We start from the raw sequence: 17,493 nt of genomic DNA on the forward strand, positions 1-17,493 counted from the left end.
AAGTATTTAGAGAGAAAAAACCTCTTTATCTTCAGAAGGAAAATGCTATTTAGGCCTAAAACACAGTTTTACGCGTGCATACCGTTTGGTGTGGCTTAAATTATAAATAGGTGCCAACTTATCACAAAATCTCTACAATAAAACTATATCGTTAAAATGAAGCAATGCAATTATCTATAAATTAAAATGATTTTATATCCAAAGTATATTTATTAAATTAAAACATGACCTGGTTGTTTAGAGGGGCATTCTTGATGTCCTACAATATATTAGATGTATTAGTTAGAACCACGACGTCATACGTTACTATAACAACACTTTGAACTAGAACGGCAGTTGTACATAGTTTAGCAAGACGTAACACATGGAGTGGCTCCCGGTGCACACAAATTTCTTCCAATTGAATGATTGCAGTAAGCAGTAACTGGAGTAACAGCAGGTAAATAGCAGGCGCGAGTGCAGGGAATTATTATGCAGGGCAGGTCTAGACTGTGGTGGGCGATTCCCGACAACGCGACCGCCTAAAGGCTCGAAGCCACGCAAGGCGTACACCGTACAGTGCTGCCTGGTGTTTTGGCGCACCTATACAATTTTCGATGTAAACACTTTGAATTAGGCCTACACGTGTAGTAAAATGTGTTTCTCACCAAAGAAGCGATGCATTATCTGAAATATACTACAAACGTTTTTATGTCTGTAGTAAATAAATATTTTAAAATTGTGCATATCATCGACGTCCCAATCTGCGTTCACCTAACGACAGAAACACGAATCCGATATTTACGGAAATACTATTCTACGATAACTTACGATACGTGAAACAAAATAGATTGCAATCATTTAACGTAAAAAAAAAAGAAAAAAGAAAAGAAAGGTGGACGTAAAACAACTCCATTCTAGTAAACAAAAGTGAAGCACCCTCCAGTAAACAGGGAAGAGTCGCAACGTTTCTAACTATTGTCCGAACCAAATTGTCAACAACTACGAAAAATTACTCTCCTACCTTTAATTGCCGTTAGATTTCCTCCAAAGTTTGTCCAGACACAAATCGCAAAAAACACATTACAATGACACAGATTCCACATACCAGATGCTAACCATGTCATCTATATCGACTTCGCTGAGAGCGCATAGGGAAAAAAGCATGTAATTTTGTATCAGCTGCCATTTTGACTATTTATGAAATATTCTTCAACAGGGGTGAAAGGATAGGACTTAATCTAACACGTCATAACATGTTATGATATAAAAGCATACGTGATGACGTCATATTATTATTTTTTTTGGTTATTATTATTATTATTATTTTAATGATACCACTAGAGATCATCGATTTCATATTAATTGTGTCACATACTTTGGAGGCTTACCCCTCTTGAAGAGTATTCCATAAACAAACAACATTGCAGACGGCAGAAAACTGCATGTATTTTTCCCTATGCAATCTCAGCAAAGACAATATCGGCGACATCGTTGCAGTCTCGTGTGTGGAATCTGTATATTTGTAGTGGTTTTTTTGCGATTTGTGTCTAGGAAATCTAACGGCAATTAGGGCCTAAAGGTAGGAGAGTAATTTTTTGTAGTTGTTAACAATTTGGTTCGGACAATACGTTCAGGCGCATGCGTTTGCAAAAAATATCGTGGTTCATCAGTTTCCATTTTTAAGGCCCCATTATGAAAAAAGTATCTGGACCCATATTCACAAAACATCGTAAGCCAAGTTTTACACGTAAACGTAAATCTACGACTGATGAGCTATTCACGAAACAACGAAAACTTAAGTTACGTGTAAAGTTGGACGTAGGCTAAATATAAGTGTGCCTCCGGTTACAACTAACGCTGCTCGTAAGTCGTGTACATATAATAAATCAAGCACTATCACCGTTATTTATTATTATTTACGGAAACTGGCAGCATTTCCAATAATTGAAGCAGTTTGCGATGGCGAACGCCCACGGATTGAACATATTTTTGTTGGTGATCGAACGGATGTTTTCGACTCGGCCAATTTCTCCTTAGTTATCTTTTCCTTTTTAAGAAATGTCCTCAAGTTCGTACTAAAACGCGGATCCTCACTAATACCAAAATGCCATGGTTCGCCGTTCGCGATGTTATTGTTAGCAGACGAAAAACGAAATTGGGTTTTGTGCATTTGTTATTTACCCGGTAGCCATCGTTTCTAATGGGTTTTTTTTTGTTTTGTTTTTTAATTTTAGGCATTACGTTCATACCAGTGAATATATTGTAAACCAAAGACGGATCTAAGGGCGCGGGGGGGGGGGGGGGGGGGATTTTTTTTTGGCCACAGTTATAATTTTATTATTAATTTTTTTTTTTTTACGATCCCCCTCCAAACCTCCCCGAAAGTTCCCTTGGCATTCTGCCTCATGTCATTGCTCCCCCCCCCCCCCCCCAATGGATTTTCTGGATCCGCCACTGTAAACTATCAATTTTCAAATGAACTGATTCATAATTAGGCCAAGTATAAAAATAAAAATGTTTGGTTCCTGTTACATGCCAAAAATATTAGGGTAGGTAGGTAGAGAAAACCTTTTTTATTTTTAACACCCCCCCACCCCCACCCCACCCCCATTTTCGAGCTAATATGTGCTGAATAGTATTCCAGATTAATATTTTAAAAGCTTTTTTCTTTGTCTTACAGTGCAATTGACAATACATACTCTAATCGGAATAATTTATTATTTTCTGGACAAAAAACCCCCATGTCCAAACCTAGTCCAACCACAATCGGTAATGTAAGAATCTGATTAAAATTAGCTCTACTGACTCTACCAGTAGATCTAACAACATTGCGTGGACTCCCATGTCCAGGTGACATTTCATCTATAAATAACAATTTAAATATCGACCAATTACAGTTCGCCTTTTATAGCGTTATTCGGGAGCATGTAAATTCTAAAAATATCTGGCGAGACTATTTATGAAATAGGCGAACTTGTTGGTCTATTTCAACATTGAAAAAACAGGGGGAAAAGTGCAGTAATAAACTCAGGATTGTATACTAGTATAAACAGATTTTATGGCTATGCCATCACGGTTTTTTGTTTCGTTTTGAGTGCGAGTGCGAATAATTTTTGCATGCTCATATACCACTAGAGTTTCGAGCATGTCCGTCCCGGGGCCTGTTTCTGGATAGCCAGTGACTTGCTCCGGGACAGAAAAAATTAAGGGGACAATTTTGAAATTTACATCCAAAAATTAAATAGTGGGCCTTTAAAATTTTGATGTGCATGTCTAATTGATATAATTAATAAAAATAAAATCTACTCATTAAATTTGGTCGCCAGATTAGATTAGGCGGTCAAAAAGAAATTAGATAGATACATAACTAGTTTAAGGGTGGGGTGGGGGGGGGGGGGGGGGGGTGAATGGACAGAATTTTGAAATTAGCAATTAGTAAAAGAAATTAGTAGGAAAAAAACAAAAAAAACAATTTACAAGCCAAAAATAAAATGAAGTTCAGAGCGCACGTCGACACGTCTAGCTTCATAGCTGTCTCTCGTTTTGAAACAAATTTTATATAAAATTTTATATTGAAATTATTTTCCGGCATACTTCGTAATTCACCCGAATCATTTCGTATACCCTCGGCATAATCCCTAATGTTAAAAAAAAAAAAATCAAATCACTGGCATGATTTTGCAAGTAAGGTTTTGATTGGTCGAATGAAAGGTCAACTGGACATGAGCTCCAACGGGCTGTTGTTAGATCCACATGTAATAGTGGAGCTAATTTTAATTAGATTGGTAATGTAAACACCACACAAGTCTAATACTAGACTGTATGGTTATAAACTACGATGACATAAAATAACACTATAATTTGTTCATTGGAAAAAAGTTTAATATCATATCTGACAAAGGTAATTAAAATGTAAAATTTGAATGAATCAGTGGAGGTGAGTATGAGGGGGCTTAAAAATCATCGAAATTAAATGATTTGGGCTTGTTGATCTGGTACTAGCCCGAGTACTCTGACTGTAAGAGAGCTAGACGGACATTTGGACATAAATACGCTCTCAATACAGTCAGAGACCAAGCTATGTCATTTTTTTGCAATCGTTCACCACCAAAAAGTAGTCAAAGATTTCCGCTCTAATATCACAACAATCCTATGTTTGACGTCAAATACATTTACATCGACCATTTGATTAAAAAAAATATTCAGATATTAATCACTAATACACACTACAGAAAGAAACCCGACAGCACCCACATTCAGCTAAGCTTCGGCAAACTGCGGATAGCAGAATTGTTCAATTCTAAGTTCGCCTACTATCGTGACGGTGTGTCATATGATCGCCATCCGTCTTCCAGGGGCCGTCTCATACAATAATACGACAAGTGCCCGACAATCACCCATAAAGTTTGTTTTGTGTAACGACTCACTAGATTTATGAGTTGATGTCCCAGGATTATTTTAGCACCTTTTGTGTGTGTTTGTGTGCGCCTCTGTGTGTGTGTGCGCGCGCGTGTGTGTGGTGTGTCTGTGTGGTGTGTGTGTGTATGTGTCTGTGTGCGTGTGTGTCTATGTGCGTGTGTCTGTGTGTGGTGTATGTGTGTGTGGTGTGTGTGTGTGTGCGCGCGTGCGTCTGTGTGTGCGTGTGCGTGCGCGTGTGTGCCTTGTCAAACATTTTACTGTAAAATTAACGATCACACATGACATATCTTATGATCGTTTTCGGCATCATATTTTTTTGTTTTGTTTTGTTTTTTAGTGTCACAGGTTATCATTAGTCCTTCCCATCTCCCATGAACATTGATTTTTTTGTTTGTTGTTGTTATTTTTGGTAAATGATTTCAATTTAATTTGATTTAAGAAGAAAAGTAAATGTGTTTTGGAAATAACAAGAACCAGTTTCGGCGAGCATAAGCATTCGGTTCTAAAGCATATCAATATTTATAAACCGGCAGTTGTTATTTAAATACATGTAGTTACCCTTTTAGTAGTATTTCTATGCTTCAAATGAGCACTAAACTGGCCTCTATGTGGCGAAGATCATCGCACGTGCGTCAAAAACTGTAGCATGCATCAGCAGTAAATATTGTTAACTACGTAACCTGTTTCGGTGAGTGAAATGTTTAGTGGTGATAGCTGGAGCAAAAACTCTAGCCTTCCCCTGCGTAACAGTTAAGGGGAGGGCTTTGACTGGAGCTATTTCTAGCCTTTCCCTACATATCACTTTGGTTGGGGAGGGCTCAAGGTGACTAGAGTTTCCTCTAGCCTTCCACTACATATCAACATCAATAAGGGGAGGGCTGGAGGTGACTCGAGCTACCTCTAGCCTTACCCTACATATCACTATCGATAAGGGGAGGGCAGGAGGTGACTCCAGCTACCTCTAGCCTTCCCCAACATATCACTATCGATAAGGGGAGGACTGGGGGTGACTCGAGCTACCTCTAGCCTTCCCCTACATATCACTATCGATAAGGGGAGGGCTGGAGGTGACTCGAGCTACCTCTAGCCTTCCCCTACATATCACTATCGATAAGGGGAGGGCTGGAGGTAATTCGAGCTACCTATAGCCTTCCCCATACATATCAATATCCATAAGGTGTAGGGCTGGAGGTGACTCGATCTACCTCTAGCTTTCCCCTACATATCAGTATCCACAAGGGGAGGGCTGCAGGTGAATCGAGCTACCTCAACAAAGGGAGGGCTGGAGGTGACTCGAGCTACCACTAGCCTTCCTCTACATATATCACTAGGGGACTCGAGCACATAAGCCTTCCCCTACGGGAGGGTTGGAGGTCGACTGGAGCTTCCTCAGTAGCCTTCCCTACATATCAGTATCATAAGGGGAGGGTTGGAGGTGACTTATACCCTACATATCAGTATCAACACTAAGGGAGGGGGGGGGGGGGGGTGGGTCTGTATTTACTTGAACAAAAATAACCGAAAATAGTTATACTGTTTACAAATTACAGACGTTAAAAAATGCGAGAAAGACATTTTACTTATGAATAAAAATGAAACATTATATTTAACTCTTGAAAATTATATTTAACTCTTGACACACACACACACACACACACACACACACAACACACACACACCATGGCATTTTCCTCCAGATACGTAACAATGTTTCTTCATTATGTTATACAATTAAATAATTACTTATTTGATCCTTTTGTTCCAGTTACTTTTTTTCCAGTTTAAGAATAGACGTGAACAAATGTTGAACAAACTCGGGTCTCTCTGCACTTTAGCTCGATTCACCTGTAGCCCTCCCCTTATTGATATGTTGTAGGGGAGGGCTAGAGAGGACTGTGTGTAATACTTCGGCAATCGTTGACGACCAAATGGTAGCCAGCTACTGTGTCCAAAACACATCACTCCCCCCTCCCCCCCTAAATCTGATGCCACAGAGCTTTAGTTTGACTATTCTCGAGTCCAGTCATGTCGTTAAACTTGCATGTTGTCAACCAGTGCCAACGCTACACGACAAAACACAACACCTCAACGTAAGAGTGTGATAACTGTCCAAATGTCCGTCTAGCTCTCTTACTGTCAAGAGTACTCGGGCTAGCCAGCGGTGTTTCTGCCAGAAAGAAGTTTTGGGTATGGTACTATGAAATTTAATATTTACAATGTGTGGTGCTGAATGCAACCGCAGTTGAGAAGGGGCCTCCCCCAGAAAGAAAATAGGTTAGGCTTAGGGTTAAGAAAAGCATACAGTAATGATAAGAGTCTTTAATTTAAGTAAGAAAATTAAAATCTCTAAAAGCATTTGGGTATGGTGTCATGCCCGTTTTAGGCTCCGGCAGAAACCCTGACTGGTTGTTGTGCTTTGGCTGGAACGCGGCATAGAAAGAAGACAAATTATGTCTGGACGTCTTGCTATTACGGTCATCGGTATCAAACATTCTTTCTTCCCTACATGGACAGTTAGCTTATGATTGTGAACATCCATCCTATACTTAAGCATTATTAATTTAAAAACAGTTTTTTTTTTTTTTTTTTAAATTATTATTATTATTAAAAACAAAATTGTTCGTTTGTCATTATTAAGATCGTAGGAAAGAAAGGAAGAAACTGATGGACACAACACATTTTTAATTGATTAATTTAACGTCGGACATGTGGTTAAAGGTGCTATGTCAAAGTTGTAATAATGGCGGTTCCCGCAACATTTTTAATTTATTTTTGCTTTGAAACAAAGTTTATACCTTCAGCTATATGCCTATAAAATCTTACAACCAAATACTTCCATTTACTACTAGGGTGGAATCTTGAGTGTCACAGGCATTAACACTGTTCTATGTGTACACCTTAAACACATTAAGTTTACCCAGAATGCTTTGTGGTCAACTGACAAAAGAAACAAAGATATCGTCCAGTGTATGCGTACACATAAAGACACTAACGTAATTTCCATTCAAAATGCACCAATAGCTCAAAAGGTATCGTGGCAAGTCTGCAAAGTCACGGGTGGTTCGGTGCCATAGGTTCGAGTCCCAGCAACGGCACGGGACAAGTTGTGAGGCCAGAAAGGATTTAATTATCCCCTGCGCCAGTGCGTTAATATCTATGTATGTAACAGTCAACCTCGACATACATACAATATATAGATATTCATACATCAATACATACATACATACATATACATACATACACACACATACATACATACATACATACATATATATATATATATATATATATATATATATATATATATATATATATATATATATATATATATATATATATATCCAGCAATCACTGTATACATTGGCAAAAATATAGGTCACGTAACATAAGCCCGACTCGACTCGAGTATTTCAGAGTAGATTTTCAATAAACATACTCTTCAAATCATTTGTTTAAGTACAGTAAATGCAAATAACTTTTAGTTTTGCGATAACAATACAAAACTTGTATATTTATTTATGAATTATAGTTTAGAAACGCTTTTTTAATGTGACAGAATGTAGCTAGCTTCTTACAAATAATGATGTCATGCATCTTGTATGACGTCATACGGCAAAAGCCTTGCTAGGTTGACAATACTCGATTTGCGTACACAAAACTGGAATAAATAATGATTTTCCGAATGTTCATGTAGGATTGCAGGATAAAAAAAATAACCATTCCCTATATATATATATATATATATATATATATATATATATATATATATATATATATATATATATAATGCAAAAGTAACAGGTTACTGAATAAGCTTACTTAAGTGGTGTTTTTTCTTTAAGTTGTGTTTTTTCTCTACTATTTACTAATGAGCGCCACACGAATAAACGTTAATTGTTTCGGCTACCAAGAGTACCGGTAAGCTGTGTTCCATTTAGTCCCGTGAGCCATTTAGAAGGGTTTTTATATATACATGCCAACGAAATTTAAACGTCGCGAACATGCGCTACGGTGCATATTCGCGGGAAAAAAAACCCGGCTCGTCGCAATATTAATCTAGTTTACAGTATATTAGGAATAAAAAATGTATTATGTGACCCTCTAAGAGAAAGGTGAGAGGGTGAGAGAGAGAGAGAGAGAGAGAGAGAGAGAGAGAGAGAGAGAGAGATATGAAGTAAAACAGGACAGCAAGACAGTTTTATCTTCAAACAAGCATACACGCACATACACATTGGATTAATTTATAGTCGACCGCAGACCATTCAATTCTTATTACTGTTTCCGATTTAATACACTTTGTGCACTCGACCTGAATTTATTTATTTCGCAGATTTCGACTTTGAAAGATGACAAACTTCGTGATTGGTGCTGTCGTCGTCTGCACCATTATGCACCTGATGACTGCGAACCCGACGTTTACTGCATGCAGGGGCCAGGACGTCCTCTTCAACTGGGCTTACGAGATCGACAACAACAGCGTACTGGAAATAATCCAGTGGTCTAAACATTTTTCAGAAATCGCTTCCTGGCGAAATGATTCAAAGGGAATCATAGTAAGACCAGAGTTCCGGGACAGAGTGGTCCTGTTCGAAAATGGGACGTTTACCCTCAAATCGGTGGACTTCGGTGATGGCGATGATATCACCGATGATTACAAGCTGACTCTGTTCGGACACTTGAAATATAGTACTGAACACGAACGGATAGTCTGGTACTCACAAAGAACCGTGCTACGCGTTGAGCAATGTGGTATGTATACAGTGCAAATATCTTAAAAGCTTCTCTTTTAAAAAAAATAAAAAATGTATTGTCCCAGAAATGTCGATAATGTCAGGGATGGGACCTGAATCTTACAGATAATGTTGAATATAAATAATATTAAATATATATAATAATAATAATAATACATATTCAGTATTGTTAGTGTAAATATGTTCAGATTGATAGTACATTTTTTGCATAGAAAGAGAGAAGGAGAGAGAGAGAGAGAGAGAGAGAGAGAGAGAGAGAGAGAGAGAGAGAGAGAGAGAGAGAGAGGGGGGGGGGGTATATATAAATATGAAGTAAAACAGGACAGCAAAACAGTTTTAACATTAAAAAAGTATACACGCTCATACACAAGCACGTAACATAGCTTGATATGGTTGTGCATCATCGGAATACGCCATTGTTTGATTGTTAAATTAACCATGACAATTCTTTTAACAAGCCAGGCAAGTGTAAATTTAATGATACCTGGTTGCAAACCGAGGATTACAAGGACTACAAGTGCCCGATGATGGACACAAAGCGCGATGCAGACTATGCTCTAAAGCATTCAGTATAGTAGCCCGAGTACTCTGACTGTAAGAGAGCTAGACGGACATTTGGACATAAATACGCTCTCATTACAGTCAGAGACCAAGCTATGTATTTTTTTGGCAATTGCCAACAACCAAAAAGTTGGCAAAGATTTCCGCTCTAATACCACAACAATCCTATGTTTGACGTGAAATACCTTTACATCGATCATTTTCGAGTTGATTCATTAAAAGAAATTCAGATATTAATCACTAATACACACACTACAGAAAGAAACCCGACAGCACCCACATTCAGCTAAGCTTCGGCAAACTCCGGACAGCAGAATTCTAAGTTCACCGACCTATATCGTGACGTTGGTCACATGAGCGCCCACTCAGCCATTCCGTCTTCCAGGGGTCGTCTCAAAACGATAAGTGCCCGACAATGTTTTGTGTAACGACACCACTACAGCACATTGATTCATTAATCACCGGCTATTGGATGTCAAATATTTGGTAATTTTATCACTGTGTTTGAGAGGAAACCCTCTACGTTTTATCATTGATCTTTTATATGCACCATCCCACAGACAGACAGAGAGAGAGAGAGAGAGAGAGAGAGAGAGAGAGAGAGAGAGAGAGAGAGAGAGAGAGAGAGAGAGAGAGAGAGAGAGAGAGAGAGAGAGAGAGAGAGAGAGAGAGAGAATGAGAGAATGAGGGAAAGAGATATGAAGTAAAACAGGACAGCAAGACAGTTTTAACATTAAAAAAAGCATACACGCTCATAAACAAGCACGTAACATAGCTTGATATGAACTGTATACATGCGATTAGTTTCCTATGAGTTGTATTGTAGTTTGTTAATGCTCTATTACATTCCAATATATTAGATCTGTTGCTGGAGACGAGCAGATTTAAATTAATAATAATAATAATAAAATAAATAAAATAAAATAATAATAAATTATTAGATAAAACATTTTCAACTAATGATACTGTGACCACTTGGTAAAACAATTGCTAAGCCTGTTGTTATTAAAATATAAATGTTTTTCTGTAGAGTATCTTTGTTTAATTTCTTTTTTAAAATGATTAATTTTTAACTTAACATTTTGCACTTTACATTTATATATGAAATACTTAGCTAGAAGTAGCAAGAGATCAAAGGTATTATCTGTTTTAATGTTGTCTTTAAATCTAAATATGACTAGTTCGAGAGACAGTTTTAAGTCACATAAGTGATTACAGTACTTCCATAACCAGTTTAAAAACTGAATTCCAAAACGTTTGACAAAGTTATATTCCCCCAAAGATGTTCTATTATTTCTTTATTTACATTACAAAAGGTACATGTTTCTGTATCAATAAGTTTTAGCTTGAAGGCAAAAATATTTGTCGTTAGTATTCTGTGTAATATCCTATATTGGAACCATCTTAATTTTACTTCGTGTGTGTTGAGGAATGGTTTCAAATAGATAATGGGCCAGATACGATCACTACTAAAACGATTGTGCCATTTTGCCATAGCGGTATTAATAAAGATTTTATTATAGATATTCTGCCAAGTGGTGTGATAATTCTTCGTATCCAATTATTTATCACTTGTTTAATTTCAAACAGTTTAGAATTATAGTTACGTTTAGTCATTTCAGCTAGATCAGTACTTAAGGTAATGTCAAGTGCTTTAAAAGTGGAAGCATTCCATTTACAATGAAGGTTTTGTAAATATCTGACTGCACTGTTCTTAAATAAGCCAATCCATTTGACTTCAGATTTATCATAATTAATTTTTAGTCCAGATAATTTTGAAAATATATTAAAAGTATTTATTGTCTCTTCGAAGGACTCTCTACTACCATCAAGTGTAAAATCTGTATCATCAGCGTACTGTGAAATGAGATACTCTTTATTTTGTACTGAAATTCCTTTAATTTTCTTATTTTTGCGTACACAAAGGAGGAATATATATGGCGATAATGTGTCCCCTTGTCTACATCCCCTGTGTATATCAAAAGATGAAGATATATGGCCATTAACTATAAGACTTGATTTAATATTTTTGTTAAAAAAACCCCTGAAATCCAATGTTTAATATGATCCCTAAACTCCAAAAGGTGAGAGTCTTATGTATGAATAACCATTATACAGTGCACCACGACTGGTATATCAAAGGCCATGGTATATGCTATCATGTCTGTGGGATGGTGCATATAAAAGATCCCTTGCTACTAATGGAAAAATGTAGCGGGTTTCCTTTCTAAGAATATGTGTTAAAATTAACAAATGTTTGACATACACTAGCCGATGATTAATAAATCAGTCTGCTCTAGTGGTGTCGTTAAAAACAATAACAAAACAAAATGAAGCATAAATACTGTTCACGAGAGTGGCAATGACCTTCTTGTCAAGGTGTCCTTCTCAGCAGAAGGGGCGGGCAGTAGCCCAGTGGTAAAGCACTCATCTGATGTGTGGTCAGCCTAGGGTCGATACCCTTTGGTGGGCCCACTGAACTATTTCTCGTTCCAGCCAGTGCACCACGACTGGTATATATCCAAGCCCCTGGTATGTACTGTCCTGTCTTTGGGATGGTGCTTATTAAATATCCCTTGCTAGTAATGTAGCTGGTTTCCTCTCCAAGACAATAGGTCAGAATTTACCAAATGTTTCACATCTAGTAGCCGATGATTAATAAACCAATGTACTCTGGAGGTGTCGTTAAACAAAGCAAACTTTAACCATCTTTCATTGAGCAGAGATAAGATTTCAATTGCCACAATAGTCTTGTCATTCAAAATTAAGAGTAGTGTAAGATGGGTCACATTCATTGTCCTCTAGAGATAACTTATCCTGAGAAAAAGAAAAAGAAAGAAAGAAGTGTTTTATTTAACGACGCACTCAACACATTTTATTTACGGTTATATGGCGTCAGACATATGGTTAAGGACCACACAGATTTGTTTAGAGGAAACCCGCTGTCGCTACATAGGCTACTCTTTTTACGACAGGCAGCAAGGGATCTTTTATTTGCGCTTCCCACAGGCAGGATAACACAAATCATGGCCTTTGTTGAACCAGTTATGGATCACTGGTCGGTGCAAGTGGTTTACACCTACCCATTGAGCCTTGCGGAGCACTCACTCAGGGTTTGGAGTTGGTATCTGGATTAAAAAGTCCATGCCTCGACTGGGATCCGAACCCAGTACCTACCAGCCTGTAGACCGATGGCCTGCCACGACGCCACCGAGGCCGGTTATCCTGAGAAATGATTGCACTGACTAATCTAGACAACCAATAGCCGACCTCGCCGTTTAAGAGGAGCTATTACTCTCGCTCCCCATCTCTCACCTTAGACTAGGCCAAGGAGAGTAATATTTAGTTCCCCTTAGCATGAACATTTATTTGGTATCAGTATATCCGTTTCAACCCGTAAAAATGAACACTAAATATAGTTAATCTGAAAATATGCAACACATCTGGCTAATGTAATGACAGAGAGGAGCTAAAGGCTGTGATGCTTAAACGGATAAATACCATCTAAAAATAACTAGAGCTTGTGTCTATAAACATTATTTCTCAGACGAATGTGCGTTTTTAGAATTATGAAAAATGCATTTCGGATTATCACAAAAACCTGGATGACCAGGATCATTTCAGATGTACGAAAAATGAATATTCTAAATAATAAAATGTAAGTAATCCTAATTTAAATTATCAAAAACGGCTTTAATAGTAAAAAAAAAAAAAATGTGTTGTAGTGTTTAAAAACTAGGGTCTGTCTCTTTAATAGCTCTCTATAATCTTAAGTTAAGTTAGGGGAGAAATTAATCACTCCCTCAGGTGTGGGTTTTTTCACGGCGAGATCTACAATAGGAAGTGTGTTTGAAGGAAGACATCTTTCTCAAAGCAAGTCTTTATCCATCCCAATACTCCATACATGGCAGAGATAGACGATTTTACAGTGCTCTCCTGACGTGCCAAGGGCATCGTCCGGGGGGTCCAAGGGGTTCGTACGAACCCCCCTTTTTGAGCCAGCATGATTTTTTAAAACAAAACATTTTAAAAATCGAAAATTATTTTTGCTCATATTTCATATATCTTTATATTGCCTTCCACAATACACTAGAATGCAGCCTCAATTATTTTCAAACCCCCTTCTGAAAATCTGGCAACGCGTGCGACCGATGTTTCAAACTCTATGATCCCATGTAGAAAAAAAGAAAAAGAGGAATGGGTTGGGAAACATCGAAACGCAGAAGCACTTCAAAACAAGACTATAAAAGGAGTCACTTGGGCCAGACAACGTCATTTCACTTTGAGTCATCATGCAGACCACATGTTGAGAACGTGGCTTCACATTCTCCAGGAGATATTGCATGTTGAGACATTTTTATTCAAAAACATATTAAAGATGTAGCACCACCACCACAGCAGCAGCAGCCACCACCACCACAACAGCCACCACAGAAACCCCTTATTTTGCTACATCAGTTCACCATGATCGTATTGGGACCCACTTCCTGTGGAAAACAGTTTTGGTGTACACACTCTTGTGGGATAGTAAGATCGTCCCACGTTCTCAAAACATCATCTGGCTCTACAAACGATGACAACCCTTCATTACGTCAATGGGGAGCAACCGTCTAAGTGGAATTTGTTCGAGGCATACCCAGTAATTTGAAACATTATCGTTATTTAGACACGAGAATTAGAAATCTCATCATGCTGGACAACTTGATGTGCTCGGCCTGTTCACCGACCTGTTCACTGAAAGAAGTCATCACAAAAATCAGCGATTGCCACCTGTATCACAGCAAAATACTTGACAGAGAAACTGTAATTACCTGGCACAATTCAACATCTCCATCAACAAGCATCAAGTCCTTATGTTAGCACGACAAATGTATCTAGAAAACGCTTGTCATTTCATGCATGATTTTGAGAGAGCCAACGACTATTCCTGAACATTGGTGCCTGCGTCCCAATAGATTAGAAGCAGGATCCTGCATAGCTGAATGGTATAAGAGCACACAGAAGACGTGCAACCATCATCAGAGAAACAGGTCTGCAGTTGTATGCAAAGCTAGTAAAGGAATGCACTAACAAGAAAGGTGTCAAGCATACCCATCTGTGACAGTGACGACGAAGACGGTGATGAGGTGGTGCCCTATTTGAATAAAGTCAAGAAGATGCAGTCTTGCCATAAACGTGGCCTGATCTTTAAAGACGAGGACAACTTACATAGACGCCAGCGTTTTAAAACGTGTGAGGAAAAAACTCCAGAAGAACCATCATCCAATCTGTAAAACAAAGACATAAGTCTGATGCTTCAGCATCCATATGACATAAATCATGACTATTTCGAAATAAACAAATAAACATAACCTAAGATGCCAACTACAGAAACATGAAGGCATTGCAATTGAAGTTATTTAAGGACACGTTCTACCACTTTCTCACATGTAGGCATTACTTCCACAATGTCTCTAACTCGATGAAAATTCTTCAGTCAGTGGATACCAGCGTCGATTTGAGACAAATATAATTCCTTGATCAGCAAATATGTGGACGAAGTAGACGACAATATTGATGATACTGATGATGATTCCAGTGAAGATGATGAAAAGAAATGAACACTAATAATCTTCATGTTGCCCGTAAAACTTCTCTATGTCACCCAAATGTTTGTCCAATTTATGCATGTGCGCCTGTCTGTAATTTGAAATAAAATTAACTTGTGCTAGCCCACTCAAGTCCTTGTTTTGATTTCACTACAACAATATAATTGTAAATGATTTTAATCATGTGGCATGTTTCGACGGTAATATATTAGGTAGCTTTGTTCACTGAACCATTCATATCGAACGCAGTGCATTACTCAAACACTTCCTTGAAGGTTATCTTTGATACTTCAGTAACATCTCTAAAGGTATGTCTGCTAGAAATGAATACTGTGAGCCCATTGCAATCGAACTAAACAAACCAAATCTGTGTTTTCTGACATCTCTCAGACCAACATGGCTATGTCGCTAGCTTACTCTAGGAACACATTTAACATTATCTGTATGACTTTCACATGAACTGCTAAAAAAAAAGAGTTAAAGTTTCTTTAACTCAAGCACATTGATTTATTTCTCATCGGCTGTTGGATGTAAAAAACAATTGGTAATTTGTGACACCAAGTCTCAGAGGAAACCTGTTACATTTTTCCATTAGGAGCAAGGGACTTTTTGATATGCACTTTCCCACAGACAGGACGTCAGATTCCACGGTTTTTGGTATACCATCGTGGGGTACTGGTTGGTATAGTGAAAAACCCAATCAGGGAATGGGTCCACTTAGGTGGTTCGATCTTATGACCCAAGGACTTCTACCGAATGAGCTAGATCCTGTACCTAAACTGCTAAAGCATTTTATTTTCATCGCACCCTTCATCCACGAATTTCCAAGTGTGCTGAAAAAAATCTAGGGTGTAGGAAATGAAAGTTAAAATTTGTTTTGTTTAATGGCACTATTAGAATATATTTTTTGATTAAACATCTGCTAGTGGATATCAAATTCATGGCAATGTTTGACTCATAGTTTTAGAATAAACCCACTAAATGTTTCCATTAACAGTAATGGATCTTTTATATATACTTCTCCATAAACAGGACAGCACATACCACGGCCTTTTATATACCTGTCATGGTGTACTAATTGGAATGAGAAATAGCCCAATGAGACTGATCGCACATCAGATGAATGCATTACCACTGGCCTACGTCCCACTCCAGCAATGACGCAACATTGTCTCTTGTTCTCAACTAGCAAAATTGTTTTCATTAAGTTACTGTTTGAAAATCTTCCATAAAATGATAAAGGTGGATTATGGGTAATAAACAGAATACACAACTCAATACTCGGCAATACCGTTTATCTGGCACTTGCAAATTGATACTTGATTCCCTTACCAAAGGGTCGGGAAGGACAACATCAATTCCCTCGTGCAAGATAAACGGTAGTGACTTGTAGCTCGTTGGTTATGCTCTAAATATTAACATTTCAAAACAAAACTTTGAATAATTTTGGCAGAAATCCTGCATTATGCAACTTTCATATAACACATTTATCAATTTCCTTGGGGGAAAAAGACATTCCTTTCCTGTTTTCTCCATGAAACTATTCTCGTTGTTTCAGATCCTGTGAGCAGCATGGAGTTGACGGTATCTGGGTCAGTAGACAGTTCGCTGAAGATTATGCGATGGACTTCAGTCGAGTTCACGTGCGTCATACAAGGTGCCAAGCCACCTGTCAACGACTCCCAGGTCACGTGGCACAGGGAGGTGTCGCCAAATACTGTACAGATACTGACGGGCGTTTCAGGACCGCTGGTCACCGTGAACAGCACCTCGACAGTCAGTTTCACGTACATGGCCCGTCCAGAACACCACGGTCAGAAGGTGTTCTGTGCAGCCAGAAACAAGTGGATGGAAATAAAAGGTGATCCGCCATTTTCAAGCAAGAAGATAGAGCTGAACGTGACGAGTAAGTGTATAGTAGGTTGTTGCTAATTTTCATGGTAATAGGGGTTTTTTTTCCTTCTTTTTTAGGGGATTGTTTTCATCTTTGTTACTTATATATTTCAAAAAATATTATTATTATTTAATATTTAAAATAATATTATTTGATTGTTATGTTTTTCAAAGATATCAGTAAAGATCAAGGTATCCACTGACACATACAAATGCATAGGTTCTTGATTGGATTTTATGTTGAATGTATCCCAGATATGACGAGTAAAGTTTTACTTGTCTTCTTTGATAGTCTCCTC

At 38.0% G+C, this 17,493-nt stretch overlaps 1 protein-coding gene across 1 annotated transcript in view; it reads left to right on the top strand.

Annotated features, from left to right (window-relative positions):
- Window positions 1–308: 308 nt before the first annotated feature.
- The window catches only part of LOC121386760, a 34,580-nt gene continuing 17,395 nt past the window's right edge, over window positions 309–17,493 (top strand). The window contains exons 1-3 of the mRNA XM_041517769.1: window positions 309–439; window positions 8,732–9,150; window positions 16,860–17,207. Coding sequence (XP_041373703.1) covers window positions 8,748–9,150; window positions 16,860–17,207 — 751 coding nt within the window. The 5' untranslated portion in view covers window positions 309–439; window positions 8,732–8,747. The remainder of the gene's footprint in view (window positions 440–8,731; window positions 9,151–16,859; window positions 17,208–17,493) is intronic.

Source organism: Gigantopelta aegis, chromosome 12 (genome assembly GCF_016097555.1).
Source record: "Gigantopelta aegis isolate Gae_Host chromosome 12, Gae_host_genome, whole genome shotgun sequence".
NCBI classification, from domain to species: Eukaryota; Metazoa; Mollusca; class Gastropoda; order Neomphalida; family Peltospiridae; genus Gigantopelta; species Gigantopelta aegis.